Source organism: Cyprinus carpio, chromosome A23 (assembly GCF_018340385.1).
Source record: "Cyprinus carpio isolate SPL01 chromosome A23, ASM1834038v1, whole genome shotgun sequence".
NCBI lineage: Eukaryota > Metazoa > Chordata > Actinopteri > Cypriniformes > Cyprinidae > Cyprinus > Cyprinus carpio.
Genome location: NC_056594.1, coordinates 1,812,087 through 1,838,644, shown reverse-complemented (window position 1 = coordinate 1,838,644; position 26,558 = coordinate 1,812,087). Strand labels below are relative to the sequence as shown.

The 26,558-nt window shown below is 39.4% G+C and overlaps 2 protein-coding genes across 2 annotated transcripts in view; both read left to right on the top strand.

Annotated features, from left to right (window-relative positions):
- LOC109065380 (pleckstrin homology domain-containing family G member 1-like) overlaps positions 1-14,509 on the top strand; it is a 33,674-nt gene extending 19,165 nt beyond the window's left edge. The window contains 15 exon segments of the mRNA XM_042712578.1: positions 2,856-2,902; positions 5,082-5,165; positions 5,167-5,254; positions 5,363-5,494; positions 5,656-5,838; positions 6,725-6,820; positions 7,636-7,722; positions 8,327-8,360; positions 8,450-8,536; positions 8,640-8,678; positions 8,796-8,818; positions 8,919-9,089; positions 9,569-9,688; positions 9,795-11,658; positions 11,773-14,509. Of these exon segments, the coding sequence (XP_042568512.1) occupies positions 2,856-2,902; positions 5,082-5,165; positions 5,167-5,254; positions 5,363-5,494; positions 5,656-5,838; positions 6,725-6,820; positions 7,636-7,722; positions 8,327-8,360; positions 8,450-8,536; positions 8,640-8,678; positions 8,796-8,818; positions 8,919-9,089; positions 9,569-9,688; positions 9,795-11,658; positions 11,773-12,767 (4,050 nt within the window). The 3' untranslated portion in view covers positions 12,768-14,509.
- A 4,152-nt stretch (positions 14,510-18,661) lies between these two features.
- LOC109065322 (T-complex protein 1 subunit alpha-like) lies at positions 18,662-26,376 on the top strand. Its single transcript, XM_042712576.1, has 12 exons — positions 18,662-18,921; positions 19,647-19,732; positions 19,877-20,005; positions 20,203-20,300; positions 20,380-20,490; positions 20,772-20,953; positions 21,038-21,164; positions 22,972-23,147; positions 23,270-23,393; positions 24,392-24,584; positions 25,523-25,686; positions 25,941-26,376. The coding sequence occupies exons 1-12, from the start codon at positions 18,849-18,851 to the stop codon at positions 26,152-26,154; spliced, it is 1,677 nt and encodes a 558-aa protein (XP_042568510.1). The 5' UTR covers positions 18,662-18,848; the 3' UTR covers positions 26,155-26,376.
- The last annotated feature ends 182 nt before the right edge of the window (positions 26,377-26,558 follow it).

Below are 26,558 nucleotides of genomic sequence, written 5' to 3'. Positions count from 1 at the left end.
TTTAGTTCCTGTTTCATTGAAGCCCCTCCTTCTTTTTTGTGTATTCTGTGGGCGGGAATTATTTAAATGAATGACTTTATGATGTCACAATATCAGGAAGTAGCGCGCTATAGTCCGATTGAGCCATTTGCTGTAGTTCTTGAAAGTGTTTTCTGTAAAGTGAATATCTGTAAAGTGAACTTTGAGCTTTGTAACCTTGCAGATCTTGTTTTATGCTCAAACACCAACATTACACACTAACTTAAGTTGAAAAAGCGAGAAAGCATTATAGGACACTTTTTAGCTTTAATTTATTTTTAATTTCAGATTTAGTTTTAGTAATTTTAGTACTTCAATTCAAACTTTATATCAGTTAGTTGTCAGGCCAATATGTGTAATTATAAAATATAACAACACTGACCTGTACTGTTTTACATAAAAAAATTAATTAATTAATAATTAAAAAGTAAACTAAAAATGCTTCTTAATGAACTGGTTTTTATTCTAGTTATAAATATTAATATTGCAGAATCCATCTAAATGTATTAATTTATAAAAAACAAAAAAATAAAAATGACACAAATAAGGTAGAAATAGCTTATTCCCACTTTTTACAGTGTATTAAGCTAGTTGTGTGCGTATTGGTCAGTAAAGGATAGTCATTATTTGCAAACACTCCCAGAACTGTGTGTGTGTGTGTGTGTGTGTGGGTGTGTGTGTGTGTGTGTGTGTGTGTGTGTGTGTGTGTGTGTGTGTGTGTGTGTGTGTGTGTGTGTGTGTGTGTGTGTGTGTGTTTAAAGGCATTACTCGGCCAGTTCTGTGGTACTAAAATCACAAAGGAGCTTCAGGATTCCAGTAAGAGTGAGCGGTTTTATTACATCTGATTCCTATCAGAGCTTTCCTGAGAACACTGCCTTTCTCTTCCTCTCTGTTAAAGACAAATGCTGACTCAATGTGTTTTTCTGAGAACAGAAATCATCCTCCACCTGCTGTCTGCAGCTCTTCAGTTCAGACAGAAGGATATTACACAGCATTAGCACAACTTCAGGCTAATCATTCAATACAGCGATCCATTTGCACCAAGGTGCATGATATGTTCACAGCTCCGTCACAAAACTAAGTGTCCATTCATTTTAATATAGGAGGACATGTGATAAATGCTAAATGTTTTTGATCACATCTATACATACATTTGTAGACGTGAAGACAACTTTAGCATTATCAAACATTAAGCACACATCTGGTTGAAGTTCCGGCTTTTCAATAACGGAAGAGTATGCTGCTCTTTAATTTAAAGTTTTCCCATGGAGAACCTACCACTCAGTGTGTTTGTGTGTGTGTGTGTTTGGGTGCATCATTTATGCAAGAACACCTTCATTAATAAGGCTACCTGTGTGTCTGTGTCTGTGTGTGTGTGTGTGTGTGGGGGGGGGGGGGGGGGGGGGGGTATTAGAGGAAGAGAATAAATGGCTCTTTGATACTCAGACTCTCTGTACTTTTCCAGGTGCTTTGATGTTCATATAGGTGGAATGAGAAAGCAAAAGACAGAGATTTAATCAGAGCACACTCACATCTACCATTACTGTAAACACAACATCAGGACTCTTATTACAGTCACTGCAACCGCTGTGTGTGTGGGGGGGGGGGGGGGGGGGGAATGTGAGACGTTTTCTGTAGCGCACCATCCTGATGTGACCTTTCAGAGCAAGTCTGTCTCTTTATGTGACATACACACTCTAAACTAGATATATAAATGTGGACATACCCTTGTGAAAAAGAAGTCCACTTTAGCATACATTTAAAATGAATAATTTCAGAAATAAAATACTTAAAATATATATACAAACTGAATGTAATGTTTGACAGTAATTACATGTTAATTTCAATTAAATGACAATGTAATATAGTATAAATTTATATTAAATGCAATTAGCAGAACTTTAGGGTTTTTTCATCTACTTAAGTGCATCTTTATATGTCATTTCCATTTATATTGTTGCAATATGTATTTGCACCAATTTATGTAAACCTGCTAGTTACATTACTTTTTATGGAAAGTAGTGCGTTACATTACTTTTGCGTTACTTTCTCGTTACTTTTTAAATTATGAGCAGGGCTTGATTGTTTTTAATATAAGAAGTCCTATTTATAGCAAATGTAAAAGCCCTTTCACACCAAAAAGTGTAATGAATAAACCTCAGGCTGAAGGAAAAGTAAATTCACGTCTGTACAGTAGAACACAGGAGAAGAAGGTTCAGTACTCTTCAAAAAAAAAAAAAACAATGAAGCACAATCTAAAGTCATTTTTGCTTTTTAGTATGGTTGAACTTGATCATCAAAGGTCAGCAGCAAAGACCTCTGTTAATAAAATGGGATTGATAGATTTAAGTTATTTAACATATTTAATTATTGCAGGTTTGCGTATTATTCTGAGTTTGCATTTCATTGTTTTAATTCATTTTGATGAATACTACATCTGTTTTTTGCGAGTGGGATGAAGTAATGCACATTCACATTTAGTCTAGAACTACAGTAACATCACGTTCACACAGTGCACGCTACGCCTCTGTATTGCCGATTTCTCCCAATATGGGGACAGGAGACTTGTCAGTCAATAAATGGGCAAACAAAGTAACTGGCATTACTTTTTTGAAAAAGTAACTCAGATATTTTCTTGTTACTTTACTAGTTACTTGAAAAAAGTAATCTGACTACGTAACTCTCGTTACTTGTAATGTGTTACCCCCAACACTGCTTTTCATTATGATATTGTTGAATATGTTAATAGTTATTTCCTGACCTTTGGTTGACCCCCACACAAACAAACACACATCTTCCTTTGAGTAACTAACTCTAATTTTCTGATTGTTCTTCAGAGTGAAGACTTCCATATATACACGCAGTACTGCACAAATTATCCAAGGTAAGAAATACTTCCTGTGGTTTGTGGTTGTAGATTATTTCCTGTGGTTTGTATGTCACCATCTGTCTCTCAATATAGAGCTTTATAAGACTTCACAAGTGATGGCTGTCTCAGATGCCTGTTGTGTGTGTGTGTGTGTGTGTGGAATGTGAGACTTGTGAGAGTGTGTGCTCATATTATATGTTGTGTGTGTGCATGTGTATAACACCATTGGAGTCTAGGAGTCTGTTCCTATATATTCCCCCCCGAGGGAAACCCCCTGTCTGACTGTCTGGCTCTCTCTCTCTATCTCTATCACGTGTCCAATCTGCCCCTTTGTTTATTACATGTAAAAAAGTAACCTTTTGCACTTATGAAATTTTTACCCCTAAAGAATTGAATAGTACATTAACAAACTTTTTTTTTAATGACACAGGCCTACAGATAAAGTCAGTGTTCTAGTGACTGAACAGTGTTGAGGTCTTGAATAAAGGTTACAGGAGATTATTATGAATATGTGTCAACTGTGTTTGCTTTTGGGTGCATGTATATGTGCAGAGATTTAAATCTATTCATAAGCCTGAGATATGACAGAGTTCAACAAAAGCATTGACATACAACACCTTTCCCTAGCAAAACACCACCCACACCCACAGTTTCTTTTCAAACACACACACACACATACATACACTGAGGCAGCACGTGCTGTCACGAGTCCTACTTTTGATGCTAAGAGACATTAAAAGTGACCTGACAGTATAGTTTCATCAGATGCTGCATGGTGTGTGTGCATGAATGGATTCATGACTGGGCCACAGAGACCCTCTCTCCACACCCTCACACAGCTGTTGACCCTAACCAAGGTCATATGGCACGATCACACACACATACAGTAACACTCCTGAAAGCAATAGCTGTATCTCAGTGATACTCGGGTCATATTTCCCATCGGGACAATGTGAAGTCTGTGCGCAGGACGCTGGAATGTGCGCACACACACACACACGTCTATCTGTCCCAGTGCTTTGTGAGGCGTGGCAGCAGATCCAATAAACTGTAAAATCTGTGTTTTAACAGAAGGGCCCGACCTTACTCTCCCAACCGTGCATACATCATGTTGTTCCAAAGAGAGTACATTTTTATTTTTGTATGAACTATCCATTTAAGCCACTCTTAAAAATGTCTGAATGTCACCGTATTAGATACAGTATCAAACCAAGGGCCAGATTACTAACACCATGCACCAGCACAAACCCTCTTTTGGTGTTAAAATAGTGCTGCCAGCATTGACTAAAGACAAAAAGCGAAGACGGTTATTTTGCAGCTGACCTTATTGCATATGCATTTGTAGAAGATTCCCTTTCAGACACAAAATTTACGGGAGGAGAGTATTTAAATGAATCATGCAACATGATTTACCCCATGGTTTGTTGTAGTCAGTTTACTGGTATGTGTGCCATTATTTAAAAAAAAAAAACATCTTAACCCATTCTGCTGAGTTTGTTACCCACACCTGATTATCATTGGCTTTGCTTGTTATCATTAGCCTGCGCTTATTTGCGTTGCTCTTGGTCAATTGCATTGATCATTATGGAAATGATCCAGCTGTATCCTTTAATCTGCGCACTGTCCAGATCAACCGCAGAATTTTCCACCCCCATTACTGCATGTATAGGATTGCATTCTCATGCTAATTTGCCCTGTTTAATAAATATGGCCCCAAGTGTGATTTACTGTTCAAAATGAAGAAAAAGCCATTGTGACACATTGTGAAACACTGGATCACATGCCATCAACTACACCTATGATTTAGTCTGCTAGGACATCTGCGTGAATGTGAGAGGAACTGACTTCCCCTACATCCACTAAAAATCTCCAGCTGATTAAAAGTTACTCATCATCAATAAAAAAAAAGGTAGTTAGAAGTTAGAAGTTAGTTTTGAGAAAATGCAGACAACATTTACTTTGGTATTTTGATGTATAATGTAATGACATTCAGATATTTTTAAGTGCACTTAAGTGCTTTTTTGGCCATTGTATATGTCATTTTGGTTGTAGCCTGAACAAATTCATCATAGAGAGATGCAGAATCAATATATATATGTGCGTGACAGGTTTATATTGTGCATATCTGCCGCCGTCTGAGAGGATATCAAATAAACATCCTTTATTGATAACACGTGTTTGTGTGGATCTGCAGGTCCGTTGCTGTCTTAACAGAGTGTATGCGGAACAAAACAGTGGCAAAGTTTCTGCGAGAGCGACAAAAAACTCAAAAACACCCCCCCCCTCTCCTCCCACACCCTCAAAAACGCCCACAAGATCCTAAAGAACCACCAACTACTACATCAAATAACAAAAAACACACCCAGTGTGACCTTCCTATACACACACAGACCCCAGAGATGGGACACCTGTACACAAAGACTGCACTAGACACACACAATGATCTGAGGTCAGAGATGTGCTGGTGTTTTGCAGGAGATTGCCACTCATCTGGAGAAGGATTCAGAGATGTACGACGTGATCCAGGAGGCCATTGACACTATGCAGAGGGTTGCCTGGCACATCAATGACATGAAGAGAAAACACGAGCATGCAGTTAGACTGCAGGTTTGTGTACCCTACACACACACACACACACACACACTCAGAATGATAATAGAACATTATGTTTGAGATTCATCAGACATAAACATCATTCCCAACTAGTTACCTGATGTACGTGAAGAGTGACGCTCCTTCCTCTTCTGCTCACACCTTCTCTCTTTCAGGAGATTCAGAGTTTGCTGACTAACTGGAAGGGGCCTGATCTGATTGGCTACGGCGAGCTGGTTCTTGAGGGAACATTCCGTATCCAGAGAGCCAAAAATGAAAGAACACTCTTCCTGTTCGACAAAGTTCTGCTGATTACCAAGAAACGCGAGGAGACTTACACCTACAAAGCCCATATCCTGGTGAGAGTCCGTATACCTACTAGTTCCCCCCGCTGGACCTCACCAGCTGGTCAAAATGCATTTCTCATTGATGCGTGTCTCTGAAATATGACTTTTGGAGAGCAGTTTGCATTCTTTGATTCTCTTGTAATGTATCTATGGCAAATACAAGCAACGTTCTCTGCGTGTAAAGTTTGGTGGAAAATTTGAAGGCACAAATGGGTCATTATGCAGCTACTGTAGTAAACACCTCCAGATAATACTCTTAATGATCATGTAAATGTTCTGTGGTTCGAACCCAAATTGTACATTGTGAAAACAGACCTGCAGGGGTAAGGGTAGAAGGTGGAATCGAACTCTGATTCTGATCAAGCAGTTGATCTGGTTGTGAAAACAACCTATTTCACCAGTTTTAACCAGCTCAAAAAATAAACTGGTTTTAGTTCAACTTTCACAGCAGTGTGTACTTTCAGAAAAAAAAAAAAAAAAAAAAAAAAAACTACTAAAAAACTTGTACATTTAGGTGTACAACAGCTTGTCACAGGCGCACAGACCATTTTACCTTATTCATCTTTATTGGGGGTTCAAAATAGTACCATAAGAATATACTGTATATTACCACCTCATGGGTACATATTACTACTCAAAGTTACTTATATGCAATCTTTGGGGGTAAAGCAGGTTACAAAAGTGTGTCTTTGTTTTTTTTTACAGTCTATGGCACTGCCTCAGTGACAAGTTTTGTACCACTAAACATACAATTTTTGCACATTTTTTTTTTCTGACAGTATGTAAATGAAATATGCATAAATTGTCCTGGTTCAATAAAATGTTAGAAAGTGTAAATGACTGTGCTCCTTATTCTAATCTATAATTTGTTTCTCCTCCCATCTCTACTTTTTTGCAGTGCTGTAATTTAATGTTGGTAGAAGTCATTCCTAAAGAGCCTCTAAGCTTCAGCGTGTTTCACTACAAGAACCCCAAACTTCAACACACAGTGCAGGTATTATTTCAAACTCTCTCTCTCTCTCTCTCTCTCTCTCTCTCTCTCTCTCTCTCTCTCTCTCTCACACACACACACACACACACACACACACATAAACAAACTGCATGTAACCAAAGATCAAGCCTGAGGCCAGGCTTCTGACGGACAGCCAGTTGCCTTGAACTTTACCCTAGTAAAACTACACCCCTTTACCTACAGGCTTCAGCATGTATGAATATATGCACATACAAGTGTGTGTGCGAGTGATGTTATGAGTCTTGCCTAAAACCAGTGTTGGTACACCTGACTTTTGGTTTGGACCTCAGCCGAGTAGTCATAAATATGAAGTGCCACAGAGGACTGAATCGCCTGAACACCTGTAAATCACCTCATGTTATCTCAGCAGCTAATACATGCCCGGTCATATGTTCTCCTTGATTTTATAACCTCTTAGGGTTAGAACATCCATCTATCCATCCATCAATCTATCCATCTATGGACAAATTTTCCCCACTGCATTACAATAATAAGAATTTAGAGATTTAGCCTGAATAATGAATTCTCACAGCAGGATGTTGTGTTTCACTGTCTCTGAAATGAACTGTGTATAAATGTGTCACTGCTGAGTAGTGGTTCCAGTCCACCACATCTCTGTGTTAGTTACTGATTGTGCTGACGTTCACCCAATTGATGAAAGTGTTTGTTTTGATTTTGATGATTGGTGTTGATGTTCTCTGATAGTGGGATGACTTGGTCACGGTAGTTTCAAAGGTGTGTCGGTAAATGATCTTAAACTTGCAGATTGTGCTGATATGCCTGTAATCCACTTTTAGGCGAAGTCTCAACAGGACAAGAGAATGTGGGTCCTGCATCTGAAACGGCTGATCCTTGAAAACCATCCAGCCAAAATACCGGCCAAGGTTAGAACATGCACATACACACTTCTGTACAGTGTACACTGTAATTAGGCAGCTGTGGCCAAATCTGGCTATTCACACTCAACTGTGTCACGATAAAGTAGTTCACATGAAAGAACTTGAAGGTGGAGCAGAAATTTCTGTGCTTACAGAAGTGAAGACATAGTGCCACCCAGAGGCCACTTAGTCAAAATTAAATTTTTCACATAAAAAGGGATGCAATTTTGTGTTTGCTCATTTATAAGCTAATTTAAATGGTTAAACTATTTTCAAGGTCGTGAAGTTTTTTTCTTCTATGTGCATTTAATTCACATCACATTTGTCTGAATTATTTTTTGCTTCAGTTTAAAAAAGGAGGAAAAAAGCATTAAGAAAATGAAGCCTAATATTTTTTGCATTGTGACATTTTTCATCAGCAACTGAAATTCTCATTACTGTAATAAAATAACTAATCCCCTTTTATTTTAATAGTTTAATTCGTAATTAATATTGCATAACAATACAATATACATATACATTAATGGTAGTGCATCAAATACTGTCATACATAGTAAACAAATAAAGACTTCAAGGAACTGTTTGAGGAAGTTTCCTTCTGTTTCTACAGGCTAAGCAGGCCATTCTGGAGATGGACACCGCAAGTAAGCATTATTTTAACTTCACACTGAAAGCTATACAGCACTATATTTAATTTGTGTTTACAAAGACTAGATTCTTAATTTTTTTTCAGACCACCCAAGTTTTAACTACAACTCTGATGACAAGCGAGTGAACACTAAAGAAGGTCCTTCACCTCGGAGAGCACGCAGGAAGACAGGTGAGACCCAAAGCAAATACAACAAACAAACAAACAGTGATTTTCATTGATCATCTGTTTACTCATTCTTTTTGTCTCTCTGCCTGTCTTGCTGTTTCATCAGAGCCCTTATCTAAGTTATTGAAAAACTCTAAACATATAAGTAAGTAGCAACTTGTTTGAAAAATGATAATTGAGAAAAAATATGCCTGCAAGTAATATTAATCTTTTAAACACTGTGGCAATTGTTTTCCTTCTCTCTTCCTTATTGTTGCTGTAGTATCCAGTCCAGATATTCAAAAGGTAAAGAACACCATAACCCATAACATGAAAGCATTAATCCATTATACAAATCTGATGAAAAATCGTTCAAAAGTAAATAAAAACATGAATTTGCTCACAGCGTTCTGGTTTGGGAGTCACTCTGCTGTCACCTGTTGCCCATTTGGGTACAATTGGCCGATCCCGTAGCCTTGTTAGTGAATCACAGGAATCTCTGGACCCTGGTGACCACAGTGATGTTGACGACGAGTCACATCCACAGGATGCTGATGATGAGGACGATACTGGTTTGGTAAGTCTGAACTGACATTTGATGTTTTATTTTAATCATATTATCAGGTTCGTCGGACTGGGGGTAAAACCAGTACTGATTACCAGGGAGGGTAATCAGAGAGGGCCCTTTTAAAGTCTGGAATATATTTTATATATTGGTTGGTGGTGCATGGGGGCCCATCAGGACTGCCTATGCATAAGGCCTGGGATCTTGTGCAACGCCCCTGCATATTATTAATTACTTAGGGGTCAGTCAAAGTAGCAGCAAATAAGCTAGCTAGTTTTGGGTTAAGGATCTGACATGTCAACATACTGATGACCAAAAAAAAAAAAAAAAACACCTGGAAAATCTGTATAGCAGTGTCCTCACAACAGCAGTGTGCTTGCTATTTTTGCAAGGAAAAGCACCTTGCTTATTTTCAGATGTAAAGCTCTGGTTTGTATTCAAGTTTTAGTGATTATGAATGGTGTTCTAAGAGTCAACTGTTGTATGATCAGAGTTCTCGGGGCAAGCTGAGAGTACCAGGGAAGGGCAGCCGGAAAAGACTGAACCAGCAAGTGTCAGTGGACAGCATTGACCAGTGGAGAAACCACAACCTTACCCATGCAGACCTCCAGGTAAGGACATAATGTGATACATAATGTGGCTAGGACAGTTAACACAATAAATAATTATTTTGTATCTTATGAATGGTAAAAGTGATTATTAATTTCTTTCATTCAGACTGCTAAAGAGTCCCTTCAAAATAAGGTTATCACGCCCCCTATCCTACGAGTTACCGCACCTCCAGAAGGAGACAGAGATGAACGCTACCCTAACATGCTGGGAACTGGAGAGGAACCTTCCTTCCGCAACATTTGGACAGACCATCGAGTCCGGAGGACTATGTTTCCAACTCGTCAAAAGAGTTTTCAAATTGCTGATGATGAAGACATCTATCAGATGTTCCTGCCAGCGGAGAATGATATAAGGAATCATGATGCCGAGAGTGACCACGAGACTGCTGACCATCCAGAAAGACCCTGTAGCTGGCATGTTGAACAAACTAAAACATCACGGCTAGACCTCCCCACAAGCAGGAGCAGAGTACTTTGCAGGGCCAACAGTATTGGAGAAAACCAAAGTGAGCAACAAAGCCCTACCAAGCGAACCCTACAAGAAGAAGAGACCACCAACCAGACTGAGTCTTCAAGCAATGAAATCTCAGGGTCTTCTTCAGCCGAGCAGTTAACAATTGATGATATCGAGAATGTTTATGACAACATTAGTTACGAGGAGCTTCAGGCCATGGGGCTTATCCGCAAGGATCAAGTTAACCATGCAGACTCTGAGGTATCAGAGGTCAAGTGTAGGATAGCACCACAAGTTATAATAACTCCAACAGAAACTGAGAGTTCATGTGAGAGCAATAGGTCTTCTGGTCAAGGCGGGGAGCTACTTGAGACGTGTGAACTGCAAATTGTTGAGGATGAGGAGAATGTATATGATACCATTGTCTTCCAGGAGCCCCCGGTCCTTGCAGCTGAGATGGATCAGGGAAGACCAGACAGTTTGCAGACATCTGAAGTAGACCTCATGGCTAGCCAGATTTTAGGAGGGTTTGTATCTGAGGAAAAACTCTGTCCTACAAATAAGACAGAGGTTGAACAGCCTCACATTCCCTCTGCTGCAGTTTCAGACACTGAATCATCTCAGATTTCCACACCTGATCATACATTAGAGCAAGTGGATAAGATCTGGACGGATTTGGAAAACTACATCCGGAAGAATGAAAAGAAGCCAGACAGACTTCCAGCTGCATTTCCTGTAAGCAGAACGGATGCTGCATGTAAAACACAGGACTCCTCCAAAAAAGTACATGATACCCCACACAAAGCACAAGATTCTCCAAGAAAAACACATAACTTCCCAAGTAAAGGAAATAAGCTGCAACGAAAAGCTAGTGATTCCCAATGCAAAGCACAAGAATCTCCAAGTAAGAAAGCCAATTCTGCACAAAAGACAAATGATTCTCCATGTAAATTACCCTTAAAAACGGTCCCTGATGTTTATGCTGCATCTGGGTCACCCATCCCCCCAGCCTCTAACCCCCCTCCAGCTCTCCAGAACCCTATCCTCAACATTCCTGACATTGTAGAAACTAGGTTGGATGAGAAAGAAGAAGCGTCTTCTCCTGCAGCACCTTCCCTTCCACTCCCTCCTACCCCTGAGCCTCAACCTGGTACAGTGAAGAGCATCCGCAATAAACTTGCAAGATTAAGCAGTGGAAGCTTCAGGATGGACGATGAGGATATCCCTTCACCAAAGGACTCAGAGGTCCAGACCCTGTTTAGTAGCATGGACTCGGCCTCCTCTAGTATGCTGCTGAGTGTGGAAGCTGGGGACCAGTTTCTTGACCTTGGGGAGAGGGGCAAGAACAGAGTATTCCTCATGGCTAGGCAGTACAGTCATAAGATCAAAAAGGCCAACCAGTTACTGAAGATGAAGAGCATGGACCATGAACCCAGTTGTGCTAAGCTAAGACTAGGCAAACAGAAAGACTTGGCAGCCATATTGGAGGAGAAGAAACAAGGTGGCACTGCAATTGGTAAGACATATTTGTATGGCTAATGTTATTTTTTCTTTGTTCTACAATGTGTCATTCATAAAGATTAAACATATGATATATTGGTTTATGAAGGTCTTCCTTTCTTTTGCATAGGTGCAAGAATAGCAGAGTACTCTCATCTGTATGATCAGGTGGTTTTTAAAGGTTCTCCAACCACTACGCCAGTGCTTAAGTCATCTATCAGTATTGCCGGCCCCCATCCGCTTTTCCCCAGCACCACATCCTCCCCTTCCCTATCTGAGAGCTCTACCCAAGAGTCTGACTGGATGAACTGCACATACAGTAATGGAGAACTTGCTGATTTTGTGCCATGGCCAGCAGAAACAACAGTATGCACTTCAACTCCACAGAAAGGACTGGCACCTGCAAGTTCTACTCCTGCTTTAAAGAACCTCCCTCCTACTCCGAGTACTCCACCCAATCAGCGTTGGAGTGCTTGTGTGACACCAATTAAAGATGACTCTGATCACATTTACACTTCAATTGGACCACGCAATGCCAAGGTGTCACCCTATAATCGCTGCCAGTCCTCATCTTCACTGATAGACCAGACCAGAAAAGAGAATGGCAGGGGTCCAAATAATCAGGTGTGGGAGGTCAAAGGAAACGAATCAAGGACACACATGCTGCGGCAGCACAGCCTCCCAGATTGCCCCGTCCAGGGGACTTCAGACCTCTCAGCGCCATGTGATATCACACTGCGGGACTCACAGCAAATACTGGTGCTCAACAAAAAGGTGCCACTGAATGCACAAAGTGCCACTGAGAATTATCTGGCCAACTTTAAAGACACTGGAGATGATGATGACGACTATGTAGAGATTCGTTCTGAAGATGAGGGTGAAGAGCGGAAGCAGGAAACTGTCGGGAACAGTCTGTCGGGAACTACAGTAAAGTACTGCAACCCGCCTCAAGGCAGCATGCAAACTCTCATAAAAGGACAGCAGGTTTCCACAAATCCTGAAATGGCTCGGCAGGGATACTTGTGGAATGATCCGGACTGCAGCCAGCAAGGTGTGAATGAGCCCACTATTGTCCAGTCACTGAGGGAAAAGTTCCAGTGTCTCAGCTCAAGCAGTTTTGCATAGGAAGCAGCAAAGATGGACAACATGTCACATACTTAGCACAATGGAAGAAATGAGACACAAGAAACTTAAACTTCCACATGGAAAATGTTACACAACTTACAAAGACACAACACGAAGCACAAGACATACAACATTTTAACTCTAATTCACTGTACTTTACAGAGCTAAATGCACTCAACAACATAGGATTTGTAAATTATGGATTCAGCATTACTCTGCTTATCTCTACACTTGAATTCAGTTAAACACAGTAGTTATAGACCTAAGCAGAACACTGTACACAACATCTTTCAAATGATTTATCTGAACTCTTTTTGCTTAATATGAAGAGCCAATAATTATATCACATGACTTTTAATGTACATGTCAGATCTTGAGTCTAAGCTTTAAGAAAAGAAATGTTTAAGAAATGAAAGAAACACATTGGTTACGTTGGCTTGAATCACAGGCACAACTTAAACTTATTTCTCTCTGAATCTGTTACAATATTCTCAAACTACTGGTTATAATATTCTAGTACATGTACATAAATGTTGCCATAGAAGCTTTAAGATAAGCCACATAAGGCACACATGACTGGCGATGTTAATTAAATCATCTGCCATAGTTTCTGTGTAAACATTTTGACACTTCCTTAAGCCAATAATTAAATATTTTCCATTTAGTTGTGTAGAAGTAAGTAAATTTGGTTGTGTAGGTGGCTGCATCTACAGGAAACTATGGTAACATCAGCCAGTGACTATTCAGTGTGTAATTTCTAATATTTGCTTGCCACATTTTTTCGAGTCTAAGAATACATAGAATCCATATATATTTTATTATGCTGTACACTAGATATAGATATAGATTTATCAGACTGGGAAGTCATAAGTATATTTAAAAATCTGATCAGGTTTTGCTAAAATCCTAGTTACAATCAACAACGCCTCAGACATTAGCATATTATCAGCAATTATGGCATAAAATTACTATACTGTTTTTAGATTGAATTTTTGCTTAGCATCATGTCAGGACCACCATTAGTAAATGTAATTGGCAAAAAAGGACAATGTAATTTATAGGTTAATCTGACTGTGTTCAGGGACCATGATGGAGACTGATGATTTTGAGGTGTCAAAAATGTACTGTAATTGGATGTAAATTTGAGTTCAATACTGTGTTGTCTGATCATTTAATTCTTTAGTGTCTAATGTATGCATCATTGGCTTTCCCCACCTTGTCTTTGCCTTCAAACTACACACTGGTTGGCTTACACACTGTCTGTCACCCCAAAGATTTAGCTATTTTTATTAGATTTTCACAGCACATTTCGGTTTATTTTTCTTATTTATTTACTTCTGGGAAAATGTTAATTACTTCCTCCCAAGTTTCAGATTTGAACATATTTTTCTGTTTCAAATCTGATGAAACTGTAATTATTATAGGTTTTGACCCATTGTTCAGCTGGTATGATTTTTTTTGGGGGGGGTTGTGAATGAAGTATGTTTATATACTTTTTTCTTTCATTTTTATTTAGTTGTACATTTTGTTTTCTGTTTCACTGGTGGGGACTGTTATCCATTGGAATTGTTACTTTTGCACTTTCTTTATTTTTAAACATTCTGTTTGTAAAGCTGTACATTTTCATAAATGTTGCCATTCACCTATTTTCAAGATTTTAATTTAAGTTTTGGCCTTTTTTATCTGCCTAGTTGTAACTGGTCGATATTGTAGGCAACAAATAAAAATGAAATGAAAACAAACTGCTTTTGCCTTCAGTTTTGCCATCACAAATTGAAGTATTAGTTTATATTATGTTTTCTTTACTCACTTTTTAACATGCAAATGAAGCTCTAGTGTCATTTGGAAATGTTAGGATATAAGATGGAGACCAAACACAACTTTTTTATAAAATTTGTAAGCGATTAAGAGAGATTTTAAATGTTTACGTTACATTCTAGACTGGAAAAATATGTTTTGAATTAACTTCATCACAGTGGTATGAATCCTGGTGACTTTTGTGCAGGGGCGCACTTACCCATTAGGCAAAGGTAGGCGACCACCTTGGGCCCCCTAAAGGCAGGGGGCCCCCTAAAATGATTTTCATATAGGAGTTGCACATTAAGTGCTGACACATGAATGGTTGCTGTTTACGGTGTTTATTACCACGACAACAGTCTGAGTCCGTGGCGCCTGTAGGTGTATGGCTGTACGCATTGTGAGTACCACGAGGACTCAGACTGACCTCCGATTTGCCCCGCAAACATTTCAGCAGTTATCTTAGGCCTGTGTGTGTCCCGTATTTCTGTCGACTGAACCAGCCATGCCATTGATTATGACTTTATCAGTCTTTTGCATGCCAAAGTCAATTTCTGTATAGAAATATTACTCCAAATAGAAGCAGAAAATCATGCTGTACACACTTTCATAAGATCGGGTTAGCCTACAACAATTAATTTGTTTGCTATTTTACAAGTGGAAATACAACGAATTCATGACATGGGTAAAAAAAAAAGAAAAAAAAAGAGGCTAATAAATAATTCACATATCATACAAAATTGTGTTGCAGAAAATCCTTTACACGTTAAGGTATTCAGAACAGAGCAACATAAAAAAAATCAGAAAAAGCAGCTATACAATTATAGGACAAAGTTTTGCATAGCCTATATTTGCCATTATAATTTCTGTTTTTAATTGTACAAAATTATAAAATAAATGCAATTATAATCGGGCCTGTTTTAGGCTTTTCCTTATTTTTATATTTTAGATATCCATCAATTATGGTGATGAAAAAAAATCTCCTTACTGGACGTGCCTTTAAAGAGAAATGCACGGATTACATAATGAAAGAGTTTCTATTTTCCATTTGAATTATTTTGTTTTAAAGTAGGCTAGTAATTTAAAGCTTTCTATATTTTTATTTTTATCATGTCTGTGAGGCAATTCGCTGAGTTTAGGTTCATCATTGTGAAGCGCTCCTGTTCAAACCCCAGATGGCAGAAAGCGTTTCTTTTCTTTATTTTATAAAAGCACAACGTTTTGTTGATATTGTGAGTACACACAAATAAAAGTAGCCCCTTTACAGTTTAGAATGAAACTGAGGTATTCTTACCTTTATGAACAAAAAGGACTGCGTATTAATTTGTTTCCACTGTTAGAAAAACATGCAAGTGATCACGTCGGCGCCATTAAAAAACAAAAACAAACAAACAAAAAAAACTTACATTTAATGAACAAAAAATGCTCCAAAATTTTTTTTCTAAATTGAATTTATTAAAAAAAACTAAACGAATTTTAATCACTTTTACATTACATAGAAAACTGACCTATTTTAATAGCTGAAACAGTAGTATAAGCTTTTTTTGGGAAAATGGGAAAAAGATGGGCTAGGGCCTATATTTGAGGCACGTGCAGCGCTCTAATCCACTTCATCCAACGCTGTTTTGTTCTCATCTGTGAGCATGCTTTTGATATATGTACATATGTATATATGTGCAGCAGCAAGCATCAAAACAAAAGAGGAACCTCAAGGTTGATCTAAGAAAATGTGTGAAAATGTATAGGGCCCCATTCCTATATTTTGCCTGGGGCCCCCAATTTACTAAATTCGCCCCTGCTTTTGTGACACTTGCTATGTGAACACACACACACACACACACACACACACAATGTGGACTTGATTAAAAAGTAATGTGTTCGTTGCTGAAAAAATGACTGCCATTGGAAATGAATGGGAAATAGGCAAAACTATGAAAATACAGATAATAATTTGCATGTACCATCTACAAATCAGTCATAATGCAGCAAAACAAGCACAAAGCAGTGAAGGGGTGAAACTCAAACATTAAGCGTGAAGACACACACACACACACACACACACACTACAACATCAAGAGTGCAAAACAGACACAGCCACTTTAGACGCACAGAAACACACACACAGGTCTGAAGACTCTGAAGACTCAACTAAGGTTGAAATCAGGGTTCTGATCAAGCATGCCTGTTCATTTTTCTCAACATTTTATTAAATTTTGATGTTCGGATTAGATTATGTGTAACAAAAAGCTTTCTCTGTCTTCTGGTTTGACTGTAATCATATTGAAAAAACTGACACTTCAAAGCAACATAAAAAAAAAAAAAAACCTTAAAAGTTAAATGTTTAGTAGAAGAGTAGGCAAGCCTTGGGACATACTGTCACGTGATATCACTCTGTCTCATAATTACACGCACCCTTTGACATGACATGAATGATACTAAATGAGTCAGTGATGTTCTGGAGGTCCTTGAGGATGAGTGCACGGATCCACACTCCAAAAATCTGCCTGCAATAGCTGACTCTTTTCAACATACCATGCTTTGGGACACGCTTATTCTAATCTCACATGCCATTTATGATGGATCGGATGAACATTGGGACGCAGGACTTGCACTTGCACTCTCAGACTTGCACTCTCAGACTTGCACTCTCAGACACTTGCACTTCCCTTAGTGACATCACTTGCAGTCTTTATTCGTTATTTTGTTGAATTTTTTATTACTTTTTGTTTGAATTTCCCAACATTTTAAAACAGTAGCCAGGTGGCGAAGACAAGAAAAAAGAAACTAAATTACAATGTTATTTGCAATCGCTACTTGCACTCTCTGCTACCTGTGACGTCACTTGCAATCGACACAAATCGTGCATGTTGCCAATGGAGACAAGACGCTGTGGTGGTGATTAAACGATTAAAGCTAATTTAGTACTATAACGTACAGGGTTACGTTAGATCGGCAAATCCGTGGCCAGAACACCAGAATATGAATGCAATGCACAAAGTCTCTCGCTAAGCGTTTTCCTCCAGTAGAAAAACATAAACACTTAACATGGCTTAATGTATTAAGATGCTATCAAAATATCAAATTAAATATTCATAAATATAATGAATATGTATATAGTATTTTCCTATAATGGACTAAGATGATAAAGGCCAAACTCAATATGCTTCTCTACATTATTAAAATACATAACTAATATGTACAGGCAAGCAGGTGAGCCCAGAATAAACACGATATGCAAAGTTTCGCGTTAAGCATTTTTCCATATAGAATAAACTGTCTACAACTCGTTTATATCACTGTCTTTGTCCATTAAGCTACATTATGTGTTTTATTTATAATGATTTTCTATAGGGGGAAAACGTTTAATGTATTCTGTACTCGTCTGCTTGCCTGTATGGAGTTGATCCTTTTAAAATCACTTAATGCATTTCATAATGCACGTTCATATTTGCTGGTCTGTATATACATTGAGTCAACAACAAGACATATAGACTAGGCCTACTGAATTGTCTTTATCATCTTAGTCTGTTATTAGGCCACATTAAGCGTTTTGCTGTATGGGAGGACAAAGTTTGCGCATTGTGTTCATAGCCATCTGCTTGCCTTGTAGTACATTAAATAATAACTCTATATCGAATTTGGTCTTTTAATTGAAATTTATACATTATGCCATATTAAGTGTTTGTTTTTTCTACAGGAGGAAAACGCTTACAAAAAGACTTTGCGCAAGCATTCATATTCTGCTGTTCTGTGGCCACGGATTGCAGGACCCTGTACGTTATAGTAGTAGGCCTACTAATTTACTGGCTACTGTTGTAAAATGTTGAGAGATTCAAACAAAAAGTTATCAATAAATAGGACAAAATGAAAAAAATAAAGACTGCAAGTGACGTCGCTAGCGGAAGCACAAGAAACACAGAAATAAAGAATTCATCCATAAACTACTCCGCAGGGCCGCCGCTGCGCTGCCAGTCCACCAGATGTCGCTCAATCTTGATAAATGCATTGACGAAAACCATCGACTGAGTTACCGGATCCGAACCGGGAATTGTAGTTTTTATAGCTCTTTCGGTCTGTGGATTAATCCGCATGGTTTTCGAGCTCTTTATGAACATCGGTGTATGGAGTGGAGTCTTTGGATCGGTTCAGTGGCTCGTGTGTGTGTTTGACTGTGAACTGAAAGCTGCTTTTCTGGACTGATCTGGAACTTTCCGCGCGCGCCCCTCCCGCTCTCACGCTACCCATAACCCCCCGCGCGCGTTTCCATTCTTCTCTCCAGCCAACATGTCCATGACAGAGGGTCCGTTAACCGTGCTCGGCCAGAGGACGACCGGCGAGTCCGTGAGGACTCAGAACGGTGAGTCGGGATGCGCTCGTGTCTGCCCTCATTAAACCAAAGATGCGCGGTGAATAGACGCGCGTGGCGACGCCTTGAGCGGAAGAGCTGCGGTGACCGGTGTCTCGCGCAGCACGTGCGACTCACAGCAGTGTTTAGTGATACTTCTTCGGTCTTGAGCACTGTGTCCTGTAACGGTAATCGTTAATACTTTACGCGGCTCGGTAGAGTGGCGGGGCGTCAACCGCTGTCCCTGTCTGATACTGTTACAGGCGGACGGGTGAACGCGGTAAACAAAGAAAGGAAAGAAAAGTGTGAATGAATGAGGCCGTGGAGGGTAAAAACCCTTGCTTGCGCCTCACAGTACGGTATTATGGAAGGAAGATGTCTAATTCCTGCATGTGCACACACATATATGGCATCAACTCCTGCCTTTGTGTGACGCTGCAGCGCGTGCACGCGCCGCTTGGTGACAAATGGGCTCGTCACAGTGCACGCGCGTTGCGTGTAACAGCGTCTGATGGAGGACAGTGAAGAAAAAGAAAAAAAACCTTTTATTTTAAGACACGTTTTTGAGACGCAGTGTCCATCTAGTGCGCTTTTACGTCTAAAACAATAGACAAGGAGCGCAGCGGAATGTAAACGCGTTCTGTGTGAACGACAAACTTAATAAGTCTTTGGAAACTAAATCTTGCTGAACAGAGAAGAGAGAAACGTTCAGATTCATTTTATTTGTTGCTTTGCAGTCATGGCCGCTGCATCCATCGCTAACATCGTGAAGAGCTCTCTCGGTCCTGTCGGACTGGACAAGATGTTGGTGGATGACATCGGAGTAAGTGCAAACATTTTCCTGTCACAGTGGCCCGTCATGCTCCGCTCTTATGTGCTAGATGGTGAACATTAGAATTGTTTGTACAGACCAAACGCAGTGTGGATGTTCCTCTCCGGTTTGTTTTCTCATGGATATGTATTTCAGGACGTGACCATCACCAATGATGGAGCCACCATCCTGAAGCTGCTGGAGGTGGAGCACCCGGCCGCTAAGGTCCTCTGTGAGCTAGCAGATCTGCAGGATAAGGAGGTTGGAGATGGCACAACATCAGTGGTGAGACATTTGCTGCTTTGGATAAGAGTGTCTTTTTTAAAAAAAAAAAAACTTTTCCTGTTATAGTTTTACCCCACGCTCCTGAAGTTGCACCAGTAACAATTACACAAGTGTTCTAGTACTGTCCCTGCAGCTTCCACATCTCTGAAAGTGAAGTGAGACTGTGTAGCAGAAACCACTCATCCCTGTGTCTGCAGGTGATCGTCGCCGCTGAGCTGCTGAAGAGTGCCGATGAGCTCGTCAAACAGAAGATCCACCCCACCTCCATCATCAGTGGATACAGACTGGCCTGCAAGTAAGACTCACTTCCTGTTGTGTGTTTAACCACGATTGAGCAAGACGTTTAAATTAAGACAATTTCCTCTGGTTCACAGGGAGGCAGTCCGATACATCAGTGAGAATCTGACCATCAGCACTGATGACTTGGGCAGAGAGTGTCTCATCAATGCTGCCAAGACGTCCATGTCCTCTAAGATTATTGGAGTGTATCCTCTGTGTGCTGCTGTTTGATGTGTGTGTATGAGCCGTTACATTAGGACACCTATCTAATAACCTGTAGGACCTCCTTTAGCCCATAAACAGTGGCCACACAGTGATCTGATGAGGTGCACTTGGTCCGCTATGATGTTCAGATAACTGACAGCTGTGAGGGATTGTGCTATTGGGATAATGGGGCCTAAAGTGTCCCAGGAAATCATCGCCCCCAGTATAACCCCAACAGTGCATCCAGGATTTGAGATGATGTTGCTCCTTGACGTTCTGTCAGGGATTCAGAATTTTTTGCTAATATGGTGGTGGACGCTGCCCTGGCTGTGAAGTTTGTTGATGGTAAAGGTGTGGCTCGCTATCCCATCAACTCTGTGAATGTGCTGAAGGCTCACGGACGCAGCCAGAAGGAGAGTTTCCTCGTCAACGGATACGCACTGAACTGCACTGTCGGATCACAAGGTCTGTTCACACGCATGCTTGTTTCTGACATTTGCATAGCGCGTTAGTACGTGTGTATGTGGTAATGTTGTTTGTGTTGTTTAGGGATGGTCAAGCGCGTGTCCAACGCCAAGATAGCCTGTCTGGACTTCAGCCTGCAGAAGACCAAGATGAAGCTGGGTGTTCAGGTGGTCATCAGCGATCCGGAGAAGCTGGACCAAATCAGACAGAGGTGAGGTCACGCACGCACAAAGAAAGACATTTCCCATTTACATTGCTGCCACACATCTGTGGTGTGTGTAGTTATACGCATGGGATACAGCATTGTCTGCCCAAAGCCTCTCTTATACACAGATACACTCGTGTCTCTGTTTTACCTTTGGGCTGTACAACAATTAGTACCTTTATGCACACTACCAAAAATTTGGTGTCAGTAAGAATTGCCGAAATGAATTTACCGGTATTTTTGAAAAGGTCCTGTTCACTCATGATGTCTTAAGGGTAATTTCCCAGTAAAGTCTGTATGTGTGAAAGAGGCATATGTTACACAACTGCACCAACAGGTGTCAGTACAGAACTGAATATAACTGATGGTGTGTTGTATACTGTATATCCACTTAACTGTACGTGTTAGGGACAGAATGAGGGCCTTCTTCGTGATCGCTACAGTTTCCACAGTTTTGTTCATTACTGACATTTAATTCAGAAATGTTAAATGCTTGAATCAATGATTATTTTGCGTATCGTTAAGTTCTTGCTAGATGCATGACTCATCTGAGTTTCACCACCGCAGTAGCATTCGTGTGATAAACTAACTGTTTATTAAAACCAAGGTTGACGTCACTGTGTAGTATTCTGTTTGCACCGTTATGTTTATTTGTGCATCTTTAAAGTACATGATTGTTATTTAATAAGTGAGGATGTTGTGTTTGAATCCACCTGCGCTTGCACAACATACAGTATTAGAGCGCACGGTTTGTCTGGTGATCAGATGTGCATCAAAGTTGTTTGTTACTATAGCAACAGTAGACTCACAACGCATTGTTTTAATAATCAAACAATCATTGTCAAAACAACTTTCGGAATGTTGAGATCACAAGAAAGAAAAATAATCATAATCTGTGGCCTCTTTATAAATAAAATAAATAAATTCTGTTCTTTTGAACTTTCTATTAATCAAAGAATCCAAAAAAAAAAAAATACAAAATGGTGTCTATAAAAATATGAAGCCGCACAACTGTTTTCAACATTGATTTCAGAATTGTTACCTGAGCATCAAATCAGCGTATCTGAATGATTTCTGAAGAATCATGAGACACTGAAGACTGCAGTAATGATGCTGGAAATACAGCTTAACATCACAAAAATAACATTCAAATCTGTTAAGTATTCTGTTTGTTTGTTTTTGACCAAATATTACATCCTTAGTGACAGCCTTAGCATTGTTATAATTAACTAAAACCATAAATTCTATTAATTTAAATAAAGTTAACTGAATTAAAATGTTTCAGTTAGATGCCATAGCTGAATTACCCATTTTCTTTTTACATAATTTAAACGAACTAAATAGGAAACAAAAATTAATTAAAATTATATAGAATCACTACATCAAACTTATTCTAATTAACAAATAAAAAATAAACTGTTTTTCCATTGCTATATGTGAAATGTCAGAGTAAGCTTTGTTCACTTAACTCTGTGGTTTTAGTAATTTGAGTACAAACATTTTGGACCCTTTTTACGTCTGTATTTAGAACTGATCTGAACCTGTTACGTGTTTGAATCAAAACTTCATATAAAATACATGGAACCACTTTTAGAATTTATTATTACTTCCTGACATTGACATCATAATTTTCAGAAGGTTTTATTTTTTCAACTAACATTTTATTTAACTTGTTGGCGTATGCTATTTAAAACTTACCTTATGTAATTTATTAGGCCTTTACTTTTTTCTTTGCTGTTTGTATGCAGTATTGCATGTAGTATAGTTTTGATCTTCATCAGTGTTGATGATCCTTTCTGGATTTGTTTCTCAGGGAATCAGACATCACGAAGGAGCGCATTCAGAAGATCCTGGCGTCGGGGGCAAATGTGATTCTGACCACAGGAGGCATTGATGACATGTGTCTGAAATACTTTGTAGATGTAGGAGCCATGGCTGTGAGGAGGGTGCTCAAGAGGGACCTCAAACGCATCGCCAAAGCTACTGGGGGTCAGCTGACTACGCTTGCTTTTGTCTGCACTTATAAGCTTAGTAGATCCAGGCCTTCTGTTTTTGAAATACAGAGGTCATTTATTCTCCGTCTTAATTTTAATGAACGATGTCCCCTACAGCCGCTGTGTGCTCATCTCTGTCTAACCTGGAGGGAGAGGAGACGTTTGAGGCGGCCATGCTGGGTCAGGCTGAGGAGGTGGTGCAGGAGAGAGTGTGTGACGACGAGCTCATCCTCATCAAGAAGTAAGATCACTCTCCTTTTCCCTCAGCAAACCTGTAGAATAGAATTCATGCCTGATCATTTGATTCTGATTCTGAAAATGACCATTTAGGATGCTTGCACTTCACGTTACCTGGAGACAAAGCCACGCAATAAAATAATTCCACTCTGCCAGTATAGTGAAACTGTGGCTCATTAAATCAGTTCTGGTTCCTTCTGATCACTCTTCCTCATACCTGGAGAACTGTGGCACTTCCAGAGCTGATGCATCGTGCATTTATCAGAATAGACTTTGTCTTAATTTAAAGAGATGCATTTCAGCACAATATCTATTGTGTTTTCTGGAAAATAAGTTGCACAGGGTCAAAACTGCATTGTTGAGAAGAAAGAAAAAAAAAGGTTGTTTAAAGTACTTTATGTTCAGAAATAATGTACAACATTGAGAAATAAAATGAAATGTTTACAAACATTAGAAATGTATTTTAGTTCCTCTAATTTAGTTCCACAAAAAACAATCAAATTTAACTGTATACAGAACAAGAATAGTAAAAATAAATGAGTGTCTTTCGTTATAAACTTTTATTGAAAACACCATGCCTACACACATTTAAAGTGAAACTTTAACTTGTACAATTAAAATAGCTTGTACAGATAAACTTGTTGTGCCTTACTGTGCCTAATAAGTACAGATTGTTAAATGAGAGGAGAGAGAAAACATTTCTGTGTGAATGAACTGGGGTGCATTTCCCAAAAGCAGCTGTGGTCACAAGTTACATCGTTACCAGTAGAGTTCAATGGAACTTATGACCGTAGTAAGCTAATGATGTTTTTGGGAAATGCACCCCAGATCGGTAATGTCTAATTTGCCTACAACTTATAAATTGTTATTATTTTCTTTTTAAATACTTCATACATTATGCTATTAACTTCATGGGACTTTGTAGCAGACATGTTTTGCATTAGAAACCACTTAATCACTTTTTAGTAATTTATGGCTTTTTCATTTCTCTCTGTCTCTCAGCACAAAGGCACGTACATCTGCCTCTATCGTCTTGCGTGGGGCGAATGATTTCATGTGTGATGAAATGGAGCGCTCGCTGCATGATGCCCTGTGTGTGGTGAAGAGGGTGCTGGAGTCCAAATCTGTGGTACCAGGAGGTGGCGCTGTAGAGGCTGCGCTGTCCATTTATATGGAGAACTATGCAACAAGCATGGTGAGGACCCAGTATTTCACAGCTGCCTGCTGGGATCTTTATTTACTTGAAGTCTTATTTGTGCTTTTATGATCAGTGCATAGTCTTTAAGATCGTGCTTGGTGATGTAACAAACTAACAGGTACTATATTACTGATGCATAAAATAGTGAAACAAAAGCCAGGTAGGCTTTTATTTTCAGAATAAAGTTGAGACAAGTGTCTTTAATATTACTGTATTGTGTGCAATTGGATGCATGCACACTCCCATTATAATTGCTGCCGTGCCTGTTTGATGGCTTGTGCAGTTATACGCGTGGGAGACAGTGAGAGTCCTGAGTGGGGAAAGGGACAGATAAACAGCTCTGCTGACAGCTGCTTCCATCCTGCTCAGAACAAACATGCCTAATTTATCACTGAGATGCATTAACCCTCACTAGGCCTGCAGTGTGATCAGTTACAGTCTATTCATGGCAGGGTTCACGATCATAGAATTGTAATGATTTATCTCAGCTTTCTAGTTCTGAGGTCAATGAAGCTATACATACATATATATATATATATATATCTGTGATTTCAGCTTTATCATTTAAAAGAAAATCATCAATGATGAGTTATACTATACAATACCAATCAGGATGGTCTGTGCTGCCATAGAAACAGGAATTGGAGCGGAGTCTGTTTGAATGTTCCATTATTTTGAACAACTTTAAATATTTTCTTGCCTACACTATTGTATACTTTATATTGTATTTTCCAAAGTTTTGCATTTCTCAGAGCTGGTTAGTTTGGTTCTTAGCTCTTACTGAATATTTTACAATGATTATAGAGAAAATTAATGGGGAATAAAAGGGAAAATGGTGTGGGCACGGTTGCACTCTTTAATATACAGTTATTGTGCTTTTATTAATAATTTGTGTGTATGAATAAACCATTGAATCTGTTTTGTGTTTGACGTAGGGTTCCCGTGAGCAGCTGGCTATTGCTGAATTTGCTCGCTCTCTGCTCGTCATTCCTAAAACTCTGGCAGTCAACGCCGCACAAGACTCAGCTGACCTGGTGGCCAAACTCAGAGCCTTCCACAATGAGGCTCAGGTCAACCCTGAACGCAAAAACCTCAAATGGTTAGTGTTGCTCTCTTCTCATCACACAGGGAAGCTGTTCAGCTCTTAGAAATATGACTCCGCCGTCAGACAGCAGACAAACATACAATCAGGTGTAAAAACTCTGGTGTTTAGAAGTAATGTTGTGGTTTAAAATGTCCTTAGAATAGATTTTGTAGACTTGGAATGTCAGTGTGGCCTATAATGGATTAAGCTGAGAGCCAATGCAGTTTGGATTCCTCTGTTTAAACCTGTTTTTGTGTGTGTGCTGTTAGGATCGGGTTGGACCTGGTAAATGGAAAGCCAAGAGACAACAAGCAGGCGGGAGTGTATGAGCCTACAATGGTTAAAACCAAGAGTCTGAAGTTTGCCACAGAGGCAGCCATCACCATCCTTCGAATCGATGATCTTATCAAGCTCTTCCCTGACCAGAAAGAGGGCGGGCCCTCCTACCAGGATGCTGTCCAATCAGGATCTCTGGAGGGATAAGTCCAGCTGCATCAAGTCTTTATAAAAGCTGAGTGGAGCGACACCGGAACCAGCCAATTATTTATATTTGGATCCAACTGATGAGCTGTTAGTGTAGAATGTGCACTTTGTTTGCGTTACATATGTTTTGCTATTAACATGGCTTGTTTGTCATGTGTAATGTAACAAATGTTCCTTTTCCTGCCATTTCAAAGACAATAAACCAGAATGGCGTAGAAAGGATTTCTGTCTCTGTTTTGTGAAAGAAAATATTAAAACTTAGTATTAATCAAAAAATCAAAAGCTGATTTTATGGTACATTTATGAATTAGTACTCAGTTGACTTTATTAGGCAAATGCATTCGATATTAAATAAATACAAACACAGACCAAACAATCACCCCAGATACATATTACCCAAGCAG